General features: G+C 39.5%; 1 protein-coding gene across 16 annotated transcripts in view; it reads left to right on the forward strand.

The window, feature by feature from the left end:
* Positions 1–19,661, forward strand: part of mycbp2 (MYC binding protein 2) — a 253,347-nt gene that overhangs the window by 69,699 nt on the left and 163,987 nt on the right. For all 16 annotated transcript variants that reach the window (XM_072577934.1, XM_072577936.1, XM_072577938.1 and 13 more), the window contains exons 7-11: positions 7,217–7,288; positions 7,870–7,966; positions 10,188–10,261; positions 10,403–10,541; positions 13,717–13,793. In XM_072577934.1, coding sequence (XP_072434035.1) covers positions 7,217–7,288; positions 7,870–7,966; positions 10,188–10,261; positions 10,403–10,541; positions 13,717–13,793 — 459 coding nt within the window. The remainder of the gene's footprint in view (positions 1–7,216; positions 7,289–7,869; positions 7,967–10,187; positions 10,262–10,402; positions 10,542–13,716; positions 13,794–19,661) is intronic.

Raw genomic sequence — 19,661 nt, forward strand, 5'->3', positions numbered from 1 at the left:
CATGATCTCCTCTCTAGTGTTGATAGAAGATTGCAACCTGTACACTGTAATCTCTGATTTGGAGATGTCAGTGTTGGACTGGAGTGGACAGAGTTAAAAATCACAACACCAGGTTATGGTCCAACAGGTTTGTTTGGAAGCACTAGCTTTCATAGCGCTGCTCCTTTGTGTAACTGTGGAACAGGACCACAAGACACAGCATTTAGAGGGAAAGATTGCAGTGTCATGCAACTGAAATGATAAATTGAACAAACATAGATTGCTGTTAAGTCTTCCATCTTTTAGAATGGGTTACAGGTTTCAGTTCATTAATACGTAAATCCCAAACTACTTTTAAGTCACATTCTCGAGATAACTTAAGGCTTTTTTTTAGAAAAAGGTGATATCTCAGCTCAGACAATGCATGAAAGGTGTGAGGTTAGAGACTGTCTGTCTGTATCCCAATCTTGAGTCAGACTGGTTCTATTTCCAAAGTAGGAATTTATAAAATATTGCATGGATTGACTGCCTGCAGATTGTGCACTTTTGAGCAAAATCGAATGTATCTGCAAATGTAAATTCACCCCATAGACACGTGTGTGTGTGCGCGCATGAGAGAGAGGGTGTGAGGACACTCTGTCACGTCTGTATGTGCTTGGTAAAGTGTGTGAAAGTATGGTGGCATATAAGCCTGTCAGAGGATGTGTGCATGGGTGAGTGTGTGGGAGAGCCCATGAGGATGCCCTCCACTGGGACCTTGGGTTCATGTCGCACTACACTATAGACACTCTCACATACACACAGATCCCCTCTCATACATACACTCTCTCTCATAAACACAGACATACACCCCCACACACTCACCAACGCATACACCCTCCCACAGGCTTATATGCCATCGCACTCCCACACTTTACCAAGCATCCACATGCGCAAGTGCACACTACCTCACTTGCACTCACGCACACACTCTCTCTCATATGCACACACACGCGCATTGGTCGATGGGGTGAATTTGCATTTACAGAATTATATTTGCAGATACACTCTATTTTGCTCAAAAAGGGCACAGTCTGCAGGAAGTCAATCCATGTAATATTTTATTAGTGCCAATTTGGGAAATAGAACTAGTCTGACAAGATTAGATACAGACCGACTCTAACCTCACACCTTTTAATGCATTGTCTGAGTTGAGATGTCACTTTTTTAAATAAAATCTTAAGTTATGTCAAGAACGTAACTTAAAAGTTCTGTGACTTATATATGAATGAACCGAAATCAGCAACCCACTCTAAAAGATGAAAGACTTAACAGCAATCTAGGTTTGTTCAATATATCATTTCAGTTGCATAACACTGTCATCTTTTGCTATAAATTCTACGTCTTACGATCCAGCTCCACAGCTACCTGATGAAAGAGCAGCGTTCTGAAACCTAGTACTTCCAAATAAACCTGCTGTTGTGACTTTTAACTATGATAATGTCTGGTATACACTCTTGAAACTGTTGCACCTCCATGTTCCTTTTAAAGATGGTCCTTAACACACAGCTTTTTGACCAGGATTTTGGTCACCTCTCCAAAAGCTGTTCATTTTGTTTAATAATTCTGCTATGAAATGCCTTAGGATGCTTTATTATGCTATATAACTACAAGGCATTTTCTTTCTTTGGTTAGGTCTCTGTGCTTAAGATATGAATTTTAAAATCCTTCTTTTCCAGAAATCCATCCATGCCTTCATCTCTCCCCCTTTCCACTATATTTTCTGGATTAGTGTTACAAATCATTCTCTCTGTTCTAGGTTTAAGTTATATTTACCCCATCAGCACACTGTCAGCAGTGGGAAATTGCACAGATGAGAAGGACAAGGTTCATTTAACTCTGTAATGCAGCAATCACATTGCTGCACTATAGGACTCTTCTGACAGTTAAGTGAGACTTCAGCCAGACAAAATCGCAGAATGATTTATGTTCTATTTTACTTTGCTTCCACTGATGCTTCTGCTGGCAGTAGCGAATGAAATGCCATCCCAGAAGGATTTCTGTGATGCAAGTGTTTATACTATAGGATTAATACCAATTGTACTCTTGCTGCTGGGTGCAATGTGGATGTTGAGCTTAAGTCATACAAGTACAGTGCAGAAACAGATCCTTTGGTCAGCATGAACAAGCTGGAACAGGTATCGTAGGTAATTCTTGACCCATCTGTTAGCATTTGGACCATATCCCTTTTTAAGCTTTCCTATTCATATACCCACCCAGATGCCTAGAGAATGTTGTAACTGTACCAGACTCCACCACTTTGGCAGCTTATTCCACACTCTGATCACCCTTGGCATGAAAAAGTTGTTCCTTGAATCCCTTTTAAATCTTTCCCTCTCATCTTAAATCTGTACCCTCTAGTTTTGTACTGTTCCACCCTTGACTATTCACCTATCCATGCCCCTCATGATTTTACAAACCTCTATAAGGTCACTCCTCAACCTCTGACACTCCAGGGAAAATAGCCCCAGCCTATTGAGCCCCTCTCTGTAGCTGAAAGCCTCCAACCCTTGCAACATTCTTGTAAATCGTTTTTGAATCTTTCACAACATCTTTCCCATAGCAGGGAGACCAGAGTCGCACACAGTATCCTAAAAGTGGTTTAACTAATGTCTACACAGGTGCAACATGACCTCCCAACTTTTCCACTCAGTGCTCTGATCAATAAAGGCAAACATACCAAACACCTTATCAATTATTCTGTCGACCTGGGACTCCACTTTCAAGGAACTTTGAACCTGTTCTCTGAGATCTCTTTGTTCAACATTTCCCAGGACCTTACCATTAAGTACATAAGTCCTGTTCTGATTTGCCTCTCCAAAATGTAGAACCTCACATTTATCTGAATTAAACTCCATCTACCACTCCTTAGCCCATTGACTCATCTGATCAAGATCCCGTTGTACTTTGAGGTAACTTCCTTTGCTTGTATTATCTGGATCGGTTTGAGTGGTCCTTGTGCTCTGACAAGACCGTGGTTAGATCTGCTTCCACTTCAGAGAAGATTTGTGGATATTTTGATTTAGTTATGGATTTCGAGCTTTCCAGGGAGCACACTAGGAGTAGTAACCTGGAGTACAAAAGATGTTTCGATGGAACCAATCAGAAATGATTTTTATGTATAGCTTTTAAACATAGATCTTTTCCAGCCTGTCTCTGACTTTTGCTGTGTGTTGTTATGCGCAGTTATTTATCTATGGTGATGTTTTGAGGTCTTGTTTAAATGGAGGAGTTATTGATATGATATGCAAATTCTAGGATAGAATAGTTGTGAAGGCTGTGTGTCTGATAAAGCAGCAGATTTATATAAACTGTTCATAAGCACTTCATAAATCTTAATTTGAACAGCACAGTTAACGTGACTGAGGATTTGTATTTTTTAAGTTCAAAAGGGGTAAAACGGAAGTAATTTCATTTTCATAGAGGTTCTTCCATATAATTAATGTATTTTTATGTAGATTCTTAGCCAGGGTTTTGCACATTGAAAGTCATGTGTCGAACTGAGCAATGGTGCTAAAGATCAGACAGTGGATTGCAGTAGGAAACATAATCAAAGATTTAAAGCACATAGTGAACATTGGGGAAAGGTGTGCCTGGTGGAGACCTATTAATTATTCCATATTTATATTCTCAACAACCAGGACCAGAATTGACTTGATCATAATTGTGTTTGGCTGACCCTGTCATGTTATGAAAGATTTTCTTTTACCAAGAAAAGAACCAGTCATTACCGAAGAAATATCAGCATTTTCAGCGTCTCCCTTCAAGGTTTCATTGCCTTCTGTGGCCACAAAATAAGTTGTAATGGTTATTGTGATTTGATATTTGCATGTTCAGCAGCTCTATACAGTTTGAATTTTCTTCAGCATTGAAGTTGCTTTCCCTTCGGTGAATAAGGTTCCTAGCATGCTAATTGGGAGGTTAAAAATTTTTTGGGGCAGGCCACAAAAGTAAATGAGTCAGAATATCACTGTTTCAACAGTCTTTTACAAGATATTCCGTAGAATTGATATCTTGTGTGGCTGAGGGAGCTGATACATTGCATGCACAAGATGGAATGAATATGATAAGGTGACAGAGAAAGGTTGAGGGTGCTCACCAATTGTTTGTATTGTCACAATATATTAGCTGCAGAATCTGGTGAATGAATACATCTGGCCCAGAATAACTGAATCATATTTCTGGTCATCTGTTGGAGACAGTGCCAGAATTCAACACATTTTCGAGTCTGGGTTATTCAGTGATGCAAGTCTGCTTGCTGGACCAGTGAACTGGCGCTAATTAATGTTGTTAAGTTTATGCAGAGAGCACATGCTTGATTTGCATGTGTTACCAGTGAAAATCCTCCAGATGCATTATAAAGGAGGGAGATGGGAAAACAACTGAACAGGAAAAAGCAGTGGTTACGGAAGATGTAATGTGGAAGCTTATGTACATGGTGGGACGTTTTTGTAAAGTGTAACGACTGCCACAACATGACAAGTGATGCCTCTGAATATTTTGTTTTGACTTTAAAACAAATGCTGAGTATAATCCTAAAATCAAGAGTAGGAATTTAATTTATGACAAAAAATCAACTGTAAAAAATATTGCCCATGTGGTGTATGCACGCAGATCCTGGCCTCTTCATTTGTGCTATTAGATTTATGACTAGTTTAAACTCTGAACAATCTGAGGCTGAATGGTGACCTTTATACAGATTTGTAAAATTGTGAGGGGCATAGATAGAGTGAATTGCCGAGGTCTTTTCCCGGAGTAGGGGAATCCAAAATTAGAGGGCATAGTTTTAAGGTGAGAGCATCTCCTGATGCTTCAAACCCGGCAAATTCCTTGGAAGTCTTTTCTGCACTATTTCAAGTTTAGCAATATCTTTCCTCTAGCAGGGAGACCAGAATTGAATGCAGTATTCCAAAATTGGCTTCCCCAATGTCCCATATAGCTGCATCATGATATCCCAACTTCTATTCTCAATGCACTGATCAATAAAGGCAAGTGTACAAAACCTTTACTACCCTGTCTATCTGTGATGCCACCTTCAAGGAACTATGAACCTTCTCTCCCAGGTCTCTTTGTTCAGCGACACTACCCAGAACCCTATCATTAACTGTATAAGTCCTGCCCAATTCGCCTTACCAAAATGCAAGACCTCACATTTATCTAAATTAAACTCCATCTGTCACCAGTAGCCCATCTGTCAATGACCCATTGCAGTCTGAGATTACCTTCTTCACCATCCATTATATCACCAATTTTGGTGTCATCTGCAAACTTACGAACCATTCCTCCTCCTATTCGCATCCAAATTATTTATATAAATGACAAAAAGCAGTGCACCCAGCACCTATCCTTGTGGTATACTGCTAGTCACTGGCCTCCAGTCCAAAAAACAACTTTCAACCACCACCACATCCCTCTGTCTCTTACCTTCAATGCAATTTTGTATCCAAATGGCAAGCTGTCTCTGGACTACATCTAACCAGTCTATTGTGTGGGTCCTTGTTGAAGTTCATCCAGGCAATGTCTACCGCTCTGCCTTCATCAGTCTTCTTTGTCACTTAGTCATAGAGTCATGCAGCACAGAAACAGACCCTTCACACCAACCAGTCCATGCTGACCATACTCCCAAACTAAACTAGTCCCACCTGCCTGCTCCTGGCCTATATCCCTCCAGACATTTCCTATTCATGTACTTATCTAAGTACCTTTAAAATATTATAACTGTGACTGCATCCACAATGACTTCAGGAAGTTCTTCCACACACCACCCTCCCTTTATGTAAAACATTTACCCTTCATGCCTTTTTAAAATCTCTCTCCTGTCACCTTAAAAACATGTACCCTAGTCTTGCAATCCCCCATTCGAGGAAAAAGATACCTACCATTAACCCTATCTATACTCATGACCTTTATAAACTTAGGTAAGTTCACCTCTCAAACTCCGATTCTCCAGATGAAAAATTGTCCAGCCTGTAAAGTCTTTATAACTCAAACCTTCCATACCCGGCAACAACATGGTAAATCTCTTTTGTACCCTCTCTAGCATAATGACGTTCTTTAAGTTAGTGAGACACAATTTCCCCCACACAAAGCCATGTTGACTATCTCTTGTCTATCAATCCTTGCCTTTTCACATATGTCGATCCTATCCCTCAGAATCCCCTCCAACAACTTGCCCACCACTGATGTCAGGCTTGCTGGTCTACAGTTCCCTGGCTTTTCCTTACACCTTTTGTGAATCATGGCACAACATTAGCCACACCTAGTCTTCTGGTACCTCACCATGGCTTTCAGTGATACAAACATTTCAGCAAGGGGCCCTGATGGAAGGGCTCTTGCCTGAAATGTCGATTCTTCTACTCCTTGAATGCTGCCTGACCTGCTGTGCTTTGTCAGCACCTCACTCTCAACTCTGGTCTGCAGCATCTGCAGTCCTCGCTTTCTCCCAGTAACCACTTCCCTAGCTCCCCACAACGTTCTGGGATACATCTGATCACGTCTCAGATTTATCTACCTTTGTGTGTTTTAAGACCTCCAGCACCACCACCTTTCTAATACGGACACTTTTCGAGACATTTCTATGTATTTCTCCAAGTTCTCTAGCTTCCATATCCTCCTCCACGATGTGGACAGGTTGGACTGAAGGGTCTGTTTCCTTGCTGTATGACTCTGTGTAAGCAATCATTCTGGGACTGATACAAATTGACCTCTTCCAAAAGGGGAAAGATCACCCTTCTGTTTTGTGGTAAATCCATTCACATTTCTCAGCCTTCCTGCTTATGTTTTCCTGAGTTGAAGGCTGGGAAGTGATAGTCTGTGTTTTGCAATGGAGCTGTGCTTTGGAGAGCAAGATTATGACCTGGACAATGATATGCTAATATGACTGGCCTGTCCTCTTGCACTTCCATGGCCCCAAGGTTGGAATCCATGCCTGACTCTAAGTTGGCAATATAGAACAGATGAAAAGACCAGCAAATACGAGGTGGATTTTGTACAGCCAGAATGAGAGAAACTTTGGAGCATTGTCTTTCACGCTCAACTATTCAATTTTTTGAAAGTTACATTCAAGTTATGAAGTGAAATTAATAAAGTGGATGTATTCTACCTTTTTAAATTGAAGTGTGTAATGTACAAAGCTATATTTGGCTTCACATAAATGTAGACAGAATTACTATATCTTAACATGTTTAATTTTTAAAAGGGCCATGTATACAACTCTACATCACGCATAAGGAACAGGAAGGATAGAAAGTCATGGCTGGGGTTTGCACAGGTAAGTTACTCGTCTAAAAAGCTCAACAGAATAAAATGCTTGTTTACTGAAGCCTGTTAGGTGAAATCTTATTTCAGCCAACCAATTGCATTTCATTGACCACGATTGTGGAGAAAATCTGTGATTTTGACTGTTCTACCCTCTATCTAATAAATAATTCTGTTTATTGAGAAATAACCTTGCATACGTATTTATTTTCACATATAATTGCTTAGAGTTATAAATTAAAACCTGATAATTAGAATGTTCATTCAATTTCATGTGTAGTTTTGTTTCGAAGTTTATGGTTTGTGATGGTGTGCTTTATTTTAATAAATTGCTGGCAATTTCATGATGGAGGGCATTTTCAATAAGATACTTTTGTACAATTAACATAGTAAAATGATAATCATCTAATATGCAGGCATTGTCGCAGTGATGTTTTAGTAGGGAATTAGTTATCATGTTTAATCAAAGGTTCCATTGGAGAAAGAAGCATTTACTTGTAAATGTATTTTGTGTAGTTTTTGAAATGACTATTTTTTAGCTAAAAAGATATAACATCTTAAAGTGTTGTAACCTTTTTGTCCCCATTTGAACAGGGTTCTCTCCTATTTAGGGATTTAAATAATCACAATATGACAGCAATATCCATAAACCCAGAAACCTTAGAACAAGAAAGCACAGTTAATCTTCCAGGTATGTAACAAATTCATAATCTAATAAATAAAATAGCAAGTATTCAAGGAAGGAATATATGAATATTGAAATAAAAGTTGGAGCATTATTAGTGTTGCATGTTGTGATGGAGGTTCTTTACTGATCAAGTTTTATGCAGATATCTGGGTTCTGTTAACATACAAAAACTACTTATTGGAAAATAACTCATGAGGATGTTCTGTAGGAAACTGTGGAAGTTTTAAAAATAAGACTACCTTGGTTAAATTTTTTAAAGATTCACTCACTGATCTGATGAGTTTGTCCTATTTTCCATTGCCCTGATTCTCCAAATAATTTCTTCTCTGTCTGCCTCCTTTCTTTCAGGGTTCAGGGGTTAGGGAAGGAATTGATTCCAGGTTCCAAAAGTTCTCCAGGTGTTTTGATTGTCTGAGGCCAAGTGACCATAGAATTACCATGGATAATGTTCATGCATGCTCTTCCATCCTGTTTGTTGCATGAATTTGTAGTTCAAGGGGAGATGAGGGCATTTGGTCTGATGGGTGCTGTCATATCCTAGGTTTGTAACGTTTTTTTCAAATGACCATTCTCTTTGAAGGCAGAATTATGAAAATGGTTGTGTTTCTCCGTCTGAGACTGGTGGAAGAAGTGTTTACTATGAAGATTTTCTTGTTTAGTGGTAGATGTAAGCGGCACAGTGGTTAGCACTGCTGCTTTACAGTGCCAGAGACCCAGGTTCAGTTCCCGCCTCTGTGAAAACTCCACACAGACAGTTGCCTTTCCCCCCCGTCTCTGCATGGGTTCTGGGTGCTCCGGTTAGGTGAATTGGCCATGCTAAAATTGCTTGGAGTATTAGGTGAAGGGGTAAATGTAGAGGAATGGGTCTGGGTGTGGGCTTGTTGGGCCGAAGGGCCTGTTTCCACGCTATAAATAATCTAATCTAATCAAAAGAAATGGTCAGCACAAGTGGCTTTTCAGTTATGAGTTCTGTGGTGGGCAGTAGCTTCAGTATAAAGGAATCCTTAATCATACCTGTGAATTAGAGTTGCCTAAGTTTTATTGTTAGGAGAAAGTGAGGACTGCAGACGCTGGAGAGTCAGAGTTGAAAAGTGTGGCGCTGGAAAAGCACAGTAAGTCAGGCAACATCTGAGGAGCAAGAGAGTTGGCGTTTCAGGCGTAAGCCCTTTGTCAGGAATGTGGAGGAGGAAGGAGGCTGAGTGATAAGTTAGGAGGGTGGGTATAGGGCTGGGAAGAAGGTAGCTGGGAGCACAAGGACAAGTCAAGAAGGTGGTGCCAAGTTGGAGGGTTGGATCTGGATGAGTGGGTGGAGCGGAGATTTGGAAACTAGTGAAATCGATATTGATACCGTGTGGTTGAAGAGTACCAAGACTGAAGATGAAGTGTTCTTCCTTCAGTCGTCAGGTGGCTTGGCTTTGGCAGTGGAGCAGGTGCAGGACCTGCATGTCCTTGTGGGAATGGGAGGGGGATTTGAAGAGGTCAGCCTTAGGGCGCTGGGGTTGTTTTATATGTGTGTATGTTTGTCCCAGAGATGTGTTTGCGTGTGTCCCAGAGATGTTCCCTGAAACATTCCACAAGTTGGCGTCCTGTCACCCTGATTTAGAGGAGACCGTTTCAACTCCTCCTCCCATTCTCCCAAGGACATGCAGATCCTGGGCCGTCTCCACTGTCACTTCCAAGCCACTCAATGATTGGAGGAAGAACGCCTCATCTTCCACCTTTGGGACTCTGCAACCACACAGCATCAATATTGACTTCACTATTTCCAAATCTCCCCTCCAACCCCACATCCTCCCAGATCCAACCTGCCAACTTGGCACCACCTTCTTGACCTGTCCTACCTGTCCATCTTCCTTCCCACCTATCCACTCCACTCTCCCCACCGACTTATCACAGTTACCACCCACCTGCACCACCTATTGCTATCCCGGCTATCTTCCCCACCCACACCCTACCACTATCCTCCTATTTATCTCTCAGCCCCTTGCCCCCTCCACGCCTTATCCTCGAAACATCGATTCCTGCTCCTTGGATGCTACCTGACCTGCTGTGCTTTTCCAGCGCCACACTTTTTGATATTACGTTTTACTGCTGTTTAAAATCTTTGCTGCAAAGGGCTTGCTTGACATAAATGTTACCTTACTCTTGAAAGTTTTTGGAAAGGTTAGTCAAGTTAAACTTATAAAGTTAAAATATAGATTGTAAGTTTAATTTCTTTTCTCAGGTTGCCAGGCTGAAGGACAGAATATCCTCTTCACAGATGGAGAATACATCAATCAAATTACAGCATCAAAAGATGTAAGTATATTTGTTGTAATAATGAATTTGTCAAATAATTTTGCATCAAAATATTTTGACAATTTTTGTGTACATGTATTATTGCCCAACTAAGTTCACATGTGGTATTGAGGAATATCCTTGTTCCCTCTCCCTTTCTAGGATGGTTTTGTAGTGCGAATATATGCAACAAGCACTGAGCCTGTACTTCAACAGGAGCTGCAGCTCAAGCTAGCCAGGAAGTGTCTACATGCTTGTGGTCTCTCCTTGTTTGATCTTGAGAAAGATTTGCACATTATAAGTAAGGAATCTTTATTCTTTAAAATTCTTTTAATAAAGGTCATAGCTTATAAATATTTAGCTCTGTTTCCTTTTTAATTTTTTTCTCACTTAATATAAATCTTCCCCATCTCATTCTTTCCCAGATTGTCATTGCTTGGATGAAAGAAATTTGGGCTGAAGTATTTTCCAGTGGACTGTGCAATTAAACTGCATAATGATTAAAGCAGATATTTTCAGTTGAATTTAGACATCTAAAACTTCTTGGATCATGTTGTTATTGTCTTTTCGTCCCTTCGTGTTCTGAAGAGGTTTAAATTGTTGATGACAGAGTTCTAATGGTCAATGCTGGTTAGACAATTTTAATCTCCCTAAAATTGAGTGGGAACGTAAATTTTAAAATAAAAAATTCAAACTTAATTCTGACCTAGCCTTGGCAACCTCTATCTTGCTGACAGTTAGGAGTAGACAATAAATGCTGGCCTTATCAGTGATGTGCTTGTTCTATGAACATATTGAAAAGATGCAATGAGAACAACCTGTCTTAGATAAGAATATCAATCATTGAGCCCTTGTAAGGAGGTAGTGTGCAAAAACAGGTTGGGTACATCTTTTCTCTGTAAAATCCGCTGATGGCACAATCTGTGAAGAGTCAGAAATAATGTACTGTAGAATGTTGTTTGTAAAGTATATTATGAGAAAAGGATATAGCTATTTCGGGAATTAATATAGAGCATTATTGGGTGAGAAGGGGAATATTAATAGGTATTCCTTAAACTCTCTGCTATCTTTGCCCTCCATTGATGCCAGTGTTGATTTAAATCCAGAGTTGTGAAGTCCTTTTCTAATGCTTTTCTACTGTTCCAACTCCTTATCTTTGTTTAAAACTCTGCTTAATTTCTTTTCGTTGCTCCTCTTTTGAGCACCTTCATTTGGTGCTCTTTTTCTGCTGGTTGCACTACTGTGACACATCTGGCATGTTTTCTGTGCTAAAGACACTTAGAAATACAAGTTGCTGCTAAATGAGTTGCCATTTAACCTCAGCTATTCTGGAGTGTGGAGTTGCGGTTGTGGAGAACTTGGCCTGAAGTTCCAGTTTTGGTTTGTAGTGCTATCTGAGTGAGTCTATATGCATGTCATTTCACGATCATATTTTATTCAGAATTTTGACCATAGGATTTGGAAAAAGCTAATTGCACATAACACTGGATTTGAGGGCCATCTGTGAAGATCTCCAGCAAGGCATTAATGACTTTAGGATTTGGTTTCGTGAAAATGGGTAGACAAAGGTCTATATTTCGGTTGAGAATATAACATTAGCATTGCTGAGGGACTCAGTCTTCTGTTCTAACGAAAATATTCTGTGTCATGCCAGCTCTGAGCAAATACGTTAGTGTCAAAATTTGCTTGAGGTCCTTATGCCTGCAGGTGAAGCTGTAATTTTTGTGTTGGTGACTCAACATGTTATTTAACCATAAATTCTGTTTGACATCAGCTTCAGTAATAGTTGTTTACACTCATTAGCAATGGTAAATCTCTTTCTCCCTAAAGGGAAGCGGATACTTTGCCTGCAGGCTGAGTAATTAGTAGTTGTTACTCACCAAACATTTTGTCGTTGGCTCTAAAATCCTTCGTCCTCACCTTCCACCCCACTAATCTCTGGATACAGTGCATCGTTCTCTGCCATTTCTGCCAGCTACAAACAGACCGTACCACCAGAGAGATATTTCCCTCCCCACCCCATCTGCGTTTCACAGAGACCATTCCCTCCGTGACTCCCTCAGTAGGTCCATGCCCCCTACCAGACCACCCTTGCTGCTGCAAGATGTGCAAAACCCGCTCCCCACCTCTGTCCAAGGCCCCAAAGCATCTTTTCACATCCAGCAGAGATTTTCCTGCATATTCACCTGCCTAATCTACTGTGTCTGTTGCACTCTCTGTACATCAGGAAGACAGATGGAACATTTCAGGGAACATCTCCAAGATATTTGCACCAAACAACCCCACCGCTCTGTGGCTGACCACTTCAACACCCCCTCCCATTCTGCCAAGGACATGCAAGTCCTGGGCTGCCAATACCACTAAATCCAAGCCACCCTACGACTGGCGGAAGAACGTCTCATCTTCTCCCTTGGGACCCTTCAACCACACTGTATCAACATCTAGTTCATTAGTTTCCAAATCTCCCGTCCCCCACCTCAAACCAGATCCAACTTGGCACCACCTTCTCAATCTGTTCTACCTGTCCATCTTCCTTCTCACCTATGCACTCCATGCTCCCCACCCACCTATCCCAGTCACACCCCTCACTTGCCTTCTCAGCTACCTGATCTCCAGCATCTGGAGTCCTCACTTTCTCAAATCCTTTCTGTATTTAAGTCTTATATTTTAAGAATTCTCTTAAATTTTAGATGGTCAATTAAATGTGCTCACTTAATTATTACAGAACATGATTACAAACACAACGCTAACATACTTATGACATTTTTCAGTTGTTGCTTTTTTCTCTCTCAGCTCTGCTCTGTTCTCATGCTCTGTTCCTTTCTTCTACTTTGCATCCTGCCCTAAGGTCCCATTTCCTATTTATGACTGCCCCCTCTTCCCCTCTATATCTCTTCATGGCTCCCTGACCTTCTGTCTAACACTTTTCTCTTTTTCTCCCTTCTCCGTGATCATGCCACCTGTTTCCTATTGCTGAGCTGTTTTTCACCTCCTTGATCACATGATCCATTGGCAACTTGCTTCTTTGCTTGATCTGACCATGTATTGTTGGTCACTGCTCATTCACGGTGCACATTGTTAGTTATACCAGAAATATTAAAAACACCACATTATAGCACCATCTATATGTATAATTGTTTTAAGATTTTAGTTTTTAAATATGGTTGCCCATAGATAAACTGCTAAGTAGGTTTATGATGGAGCCACACTTTTGAGTATCTTTGTTGTTTTGAAAAAAGATAACATTTTAAACCTAGAAACGTCTGTTGACAGGCAATGTCATTGAATGGCCACTATGCTTATATTTGGACATGGCTGTTAATTCATTTCTCTCTACACAGCATGAACATTTATGATAATGCCTGTAGATGCTGTCAATACCTGTTCATTTTCCCGAATTTAAGTGCATGTAAAAATGTTTTTTTTTGTACTATCTAACTATGTTGAAATCTTTTAAAATGTTCATGTTTCATCAGGTACAGGATTTGATGAGGAGTCAGCTGTTGTATCAGCAGGCAGAGAGTTTGCACTAATGAAAACTGCTAATGGAAAGGTATATGGAAAATAATTCTTTAAAAACTCAAGTCAGTGTTAGCAGTGCAACTTATCAAATAGTCCATGGTATGTGATTGTTTTGACTGCTTTTTGGTATGGTGTTAATTCATGCATCAAAGTCTTCACTAAAATAGTGGACAAAAAGTCATGTGAGTCAAGATTAGAGACTTGCTGGAAAAGCACAGCAGGTCAGGCAGCATCCAAGGAGCACGAAAATTGACATTTTGGGCAAAAGCCCTTCATCAAAAGTCATGTGAGCACATTAAATAAGGTAGCCAAGAGTTAATGTTTAGGTCTTTGTTCATTGATCAGGTCATCATCTATGCCAAAAGTTTAATCATTACTATTACCAGCCAACATGGATTTTTTTATTCACTGAAGGGCTGTGGGTGTTGCTTATTTGGGCAGCATTTATTTTCCTGAACATATCTGGGTAACAAATTGAGTTTTCTTTTCTTTTTGCCCAGAATATTTGTGTAATTAATTTGAAGCATAAGCTTTACCTATTCTGCCATGGTGTAAAATTTTGATACACTTGTCACACAACCACTGTGGAATTCCAACTTTTTAAATAATAGCATTTAATACTTAGAAAAGATTTGAGAGTCCATGCCTCTGCACATAAACTAATTAATGAGTTTTAAATTATTTGTCTTTTTCAATTATGGTTTACTTTAGGATTGAGACATTTTGGTCTGGTTAATCCATTGTAAAACAAAATAAGAAAAAGGTAGGTGTAGAATAAAAATGTAGTCCTTTGTGCACATTTGTTTGAATTTGATTGAGATATTCTGTATGTTTTCAATTGAATGTTTCATCATTTTTGCTGCTGATTTGTGAAATGGTGGGAAAGATCAGATTCACCAGATTTGCTCTGTTTTTGCACAGCAATGTATTCCTGGGGGTGATCAAAATGGATGACACAACAGGACCTTTTACTATTTGAAACTTGCCGTCTTGCAGCAATTGTTAGCTAATCTGTATACCTGCCTGGATATTTGATTATTTAGAACCTTTGTCATGAAAATCAACTTTTAAAAAGTTGCATTCATTTCTAATACTCGAGTTGGATGCCTGTAGTTAACAATATAAATAATTTTTAGTATTGAAATAGTGTAAGTTATGGTAGGTACAGGGAGGAATTAACTCTTGAAATTGAAACTGAGAAAAGAGAAACAGCAGAAATTGGCTAAGTGTGCAGAATTAATGCATATCATTATTTCTGTCACTGTCAAAATTCAGGAACTACTTCCATTATAGTTTTGAGGGTGTACCAACGCCACATGGTTGACAGCGATTATAGAAGGTAGCTCATGACCACAACCTTAAGTGCAATCAGGATAGTTATTGACTTATTATTGGCAATGCCCGAATTGCAGGAATGAATATGTTAACAAGTTTACTCAGTTACCTAATAACCACATCCAATAAAATTGGAGCTTGTCTATTCAAATGTTGTAAGCCATAATTATGATTAGAAGTGTATATAAGTCATTTGGCCTCAAGCCTACTATACCGTTTGATAAGATTTGTGGCTTTTCTGTTTTTGTTTTGAATTCCACAAGCTGATCTTCTCTAAGAAACTGTCTCAAGCATTCTATAAACCCCTTCAAGCTGGCTACTCATATTTATATTACACAGGGTTATTGCTGTCCCTTTATTACAAATACCCAATATTCATTCTTGTCTGCTTCATTCTACATTATGGTTAGTACTAGAGGACCTGTAGACCATTCCCACTAGTAACTTTTTTTAAATTCTCTACTATTCCTCACCACACAAACAAATTCTGTACTCTGCTCTCCTGAACTAAGGTCATCACTTGCTATTGCTGTAATGCCATAGTGTTGTCCTTCTACTGCGCTATCCCTGCCCATCATCCTATCCTCGAACGTCATTTACTACAAATCAGAACGCGAACCTTGTCATATTGCTGCCCCCTCTCCATATGGGCAATCAATCATATACATTTACTTTAATGTACCCTATCAATTTGTTTACTTTTGTTATGAATAGTACGCATGTTAGATAGAGAACCTTTTTAGTTTTGTCTTTTTTGTTATTTTTGTGTTTTTATCTCGTTTGACTGACTTACTCTCAGGTTTATGATTTGATCTTTCATACCATTCTCTGATCTTCATTTCCAATATCACATTTTTGTTCTCCTGCTTTGACTGTACCTTTGATTTGCTACATCTACCAAAGATTGATCCCTCACCTTTATTGTTTACTTAATTAACCTTTCAGGTATTGAGAATTTAGTTTCACCCATGGAGGTAATGCTTTTCAAATATTAACTATTTTTGGGAATTCCAAACTCTCTCGCTTTCTCTTGATTTTATCTCTTGATTCATTGTTTCTTCCTCTCTCTTTGAAATGAAAGGTTTGAACTTCAACACTGCGTTAGTAAGGATTCTTCAAATTAGAGGAAAGAAGACTTACATTTGTAGAGCACCCTTGAGAACACTGGATCATTCCAATGTGAATTTGCAGCCATTAAATATTTTCAAATGTGGGCACAGTTAAAATGTGAATGATTTTGTGCACAGTTAGCTTCCACAAACAGCAATGTGATAATGACGAGATAATTTGTTTTTATAATATCAGTTGAGGAGTAAATGTTGGGAGACTTCAGGATAGTTGTGCGGGATCTTTTATGCCCACCTGAGAAAACCGGTAGGACTTTGGTTGAACCTTTCACCTGGGGAGAAAGATACATCTAACAGTGTAGCAATCCCTTAATACCTATTGAAGTATCTGCATAGACATTCGCGTTCAAATCCCTAGACTGGAACCTGAACACTGGCTCCAAGACAAATGTCCTATCAACTGAACTGTGACTGACACCTGAATGTGATTGGTGTCAGGCATGTCCTCGAACCTCTGTGGACTGTTTTGTTGCCTTTACTCCACTCACTGCGCATTAAGACCATAAGATATAGGACTAGAACTAGGTCAATCAGCCCACCAAATCATCTGACAGATCATGGCTAATATGATCATACTCAATTCCTCTTTCTGCATTTTCCCTATCATCCTTGATTTGTCTACTGATCAAAAATCCATCTGTCTCAGCCTTGAACATAGTTAACAAACCAGCCTCAACAGCCATCTGTGATAACGAATTCCCCAGATTCACTACTTTCCTTGCTTCTGTCTTAAATGTGTGACCTCTTATTCTGAAATTTTGCCCTCTGCTTGTAGACTATTCCATAAAGGGAAACATCTCGTATCTTAAGTCTCCTAAGAATCTTGAATGTTGCAGTATGGTCCCTCATTTTCTTCTAAAGTTTAATGGTTACAGGCCCAACCTCTTCTCATAAGATGATCCTTCCATATTCAGTATCTGCTGAGTGAACTATCTCTGGACTGCCTCAGTGCTAATGTTTCTTTCCTTAGTTAAGGGACACCAAAGTGTTCACAGTATTACAGCTGTAGTTTGAACAGTGCTTTGTAGTTTGAGCAAAGCCTCCCTACTTTTATACCTCATTCCCTCCATTCTGGTTGCCCTACTATAGAAAGGATATTATTAAACCAGACAGAGTGCAGAAAAGATTTACTAGGGATACTACTTGGACTGGAAGATTTCAGTTAGAAGGAGAGGCTGGATAGGCTGGAACATTGTTCCCCATAGCATAGGAGACTTAGGGGTGACCTTGTAGAGGTCTGTAATATCATGAGAGCATAGATAAGGTGCATAGCTAACAGGTTTTCCCATGGTAGGGGAGTCTAAAACCCAGAGGGCATAGGTTTAAGGTGAAAGAGAAAAGATACAAGAGAATCCAGAGAGGTAATATTTTGAGAGGGTTGTGAATATCTGGAATAGGCAGCCAGAGGTAATGGTGGAAGTGCTTACAATTTTGCCATTTAAGAAATATTTGGAGAGGCACATGGATGGGAAAGATATGGACCAAACATAGGCAAGTGGGACTAGATTAATTGTGAAAACTGGGCAGTATGGATACGTTGGGCCGAAAGGCTTATTTCCATGCTGTAAAACTCTATGGCTTTGAAATAAATACCAATGTACCATTTCCTTCCTCATTACCCACTGAACCTGAATACTAGCTTTTGTGATTCATTCACAAGGCCTCCTAAATCCTTCTCTTCTATCGATTTTTGCAGTCTTTCTCCATTTAAATAATGTTCAGCTCCTCTATTCTTCCTGCCAAAGTGCTTAACCTTACATTTCCCCACATTATATTTCATCTGCTAAGTTTTTACCCACTCACTTAACCCGTCTATATTCCTCTGTCATCCTCACCAAAAGCCTTGTCACCTATTTTTGTCATCCACAACCTTGATTAAAATACATTCACTTATCTCGTTTGGATATTAATGTATATTTTAAATAATTGTGGTCTCGGTGCTGATCCCAGTGGCCCTGCACTAGTTACATGTTGCCATTCTGAAAAAGGCCCCCTCCCTTACCTAATCTCAACTCTGTCTTCTCTTTGTTGACAAATCCTCTCACCATGTTGTCGCCAACACTATAGGCTTTTGTCTTAATAAGTAGCCTAATGTATGATACCTTATCAAGCATCTTCTGAAAATCTAAAAGTATTGCATCCACTGCTTCCCCTTTGTTTATTTCGCAGGTTATGAAATCAAAGAATTTTGATAAATTTGTCAGGCATGGTTTCTAATTCATGAAGCCATGCTGACTCTGTTTGATCATTCTATTTATTCCTTAAATGCTCTGTTATTACATTCCTTTCTAATATACTCTAATATTTTCCCAGTAACAGACGTTAAACTAACTGGCCTATTCTTACCTTTTTGTCTGCTTCCCATTGCAATTAAAGGTGTTACATTGGCAGTTTTCCAATCCTCTGGGAGTTTTCCAGAATTGAAGAATTATTGGACAATTGCTACCAGTGCATCCACTATCTCTGTGGTTACTTCCTTTAATATCGTAGGATGCATCCCATCAGGTCCAAGGCATCTATCAGTCTTTAGCCCCATTATTTTCCTTAGCATCTTATTCTTTATGGATAGTTATTGATTTATTTCCAATCCACTTTTGTCTCCCTTGATTTTTATTGGTATTTTCTACTTGAAAGTTGATACACGCATTTATTCAACTCTTCTGCCATTTCTTGGTTCCCATTATTATTATTTCTCAGCTTTGTTCTCTAAGGGGCTTTCTGAATAGGTCTTCAGCCCCCAAACACCAGGCCTTGTTATCACATAGTCTATTACTTTACACAACACATTGTCATCCACTAACAGTCCCCATTAATAGCAATTCACCCTCCCAGCCAGATCGTTATGTACTCCATTGTCTGTCCAACTGTCTTCTCTCTCTCTCTGGTCTCTATCACCACCTATTGTTTACTCCTTACCCCTATTCTCTACATAGAAACTCACATTTACCTAGCTACCATCAGTTCTGAGGAAGAGTCACTTGACCTGAAATGTTAACTTTGATTTCTGTCCACAGATGCTGCCTGACCTGTTGAGCATTTCCAGTAATTGCTGTTTTTGTTTGCCTCTACAGAGTCTACCATTTGCAGTAAATCCTAGTTAAGGCACCTTTATCCTCAGCACCAAATTTCCATTTCTAACTATACAATCATTATTCATTTTATTCTGCTTTGCAGTGCAATAGCTCTCAGTCTGTGGTTAAGCTGACCGTAAATATATGCTGAAACTTAAGTGGAGGTGTCTAACTTGCACTCTTTCTATTATGGTATAGAGATTAGTCGATAAGCTTTTTTATTGGCATAATTGGAGTTGAAATGCATTCCTTCTAGAGCTCTTATTGCAAACAGTTAATTTAACATGGTACGAACGTAGTATTATTATGTGATCTTGGATGGTTGGTAATAACCTTAGGAGAGGAGATGGTGGAAAAGAAAAATGA

Source organism: Chiloscyllium punctatum, chromosome 9 (assembly GCF_047496795.1).
Source record: "Chiloscyllium punctatum isolate Juve2018m chromosome 9, sChiPun1.3, whole genome shotgun sequence".
NCBI classification, from domain to species: domain Eukaryota; kingdom Metazoa; phylum Chordata; class Chondrichthyes; order Orectolobiformes; family Hemiscylliidae; genus Chiloscyllium; species Chiloscyllium punctatum.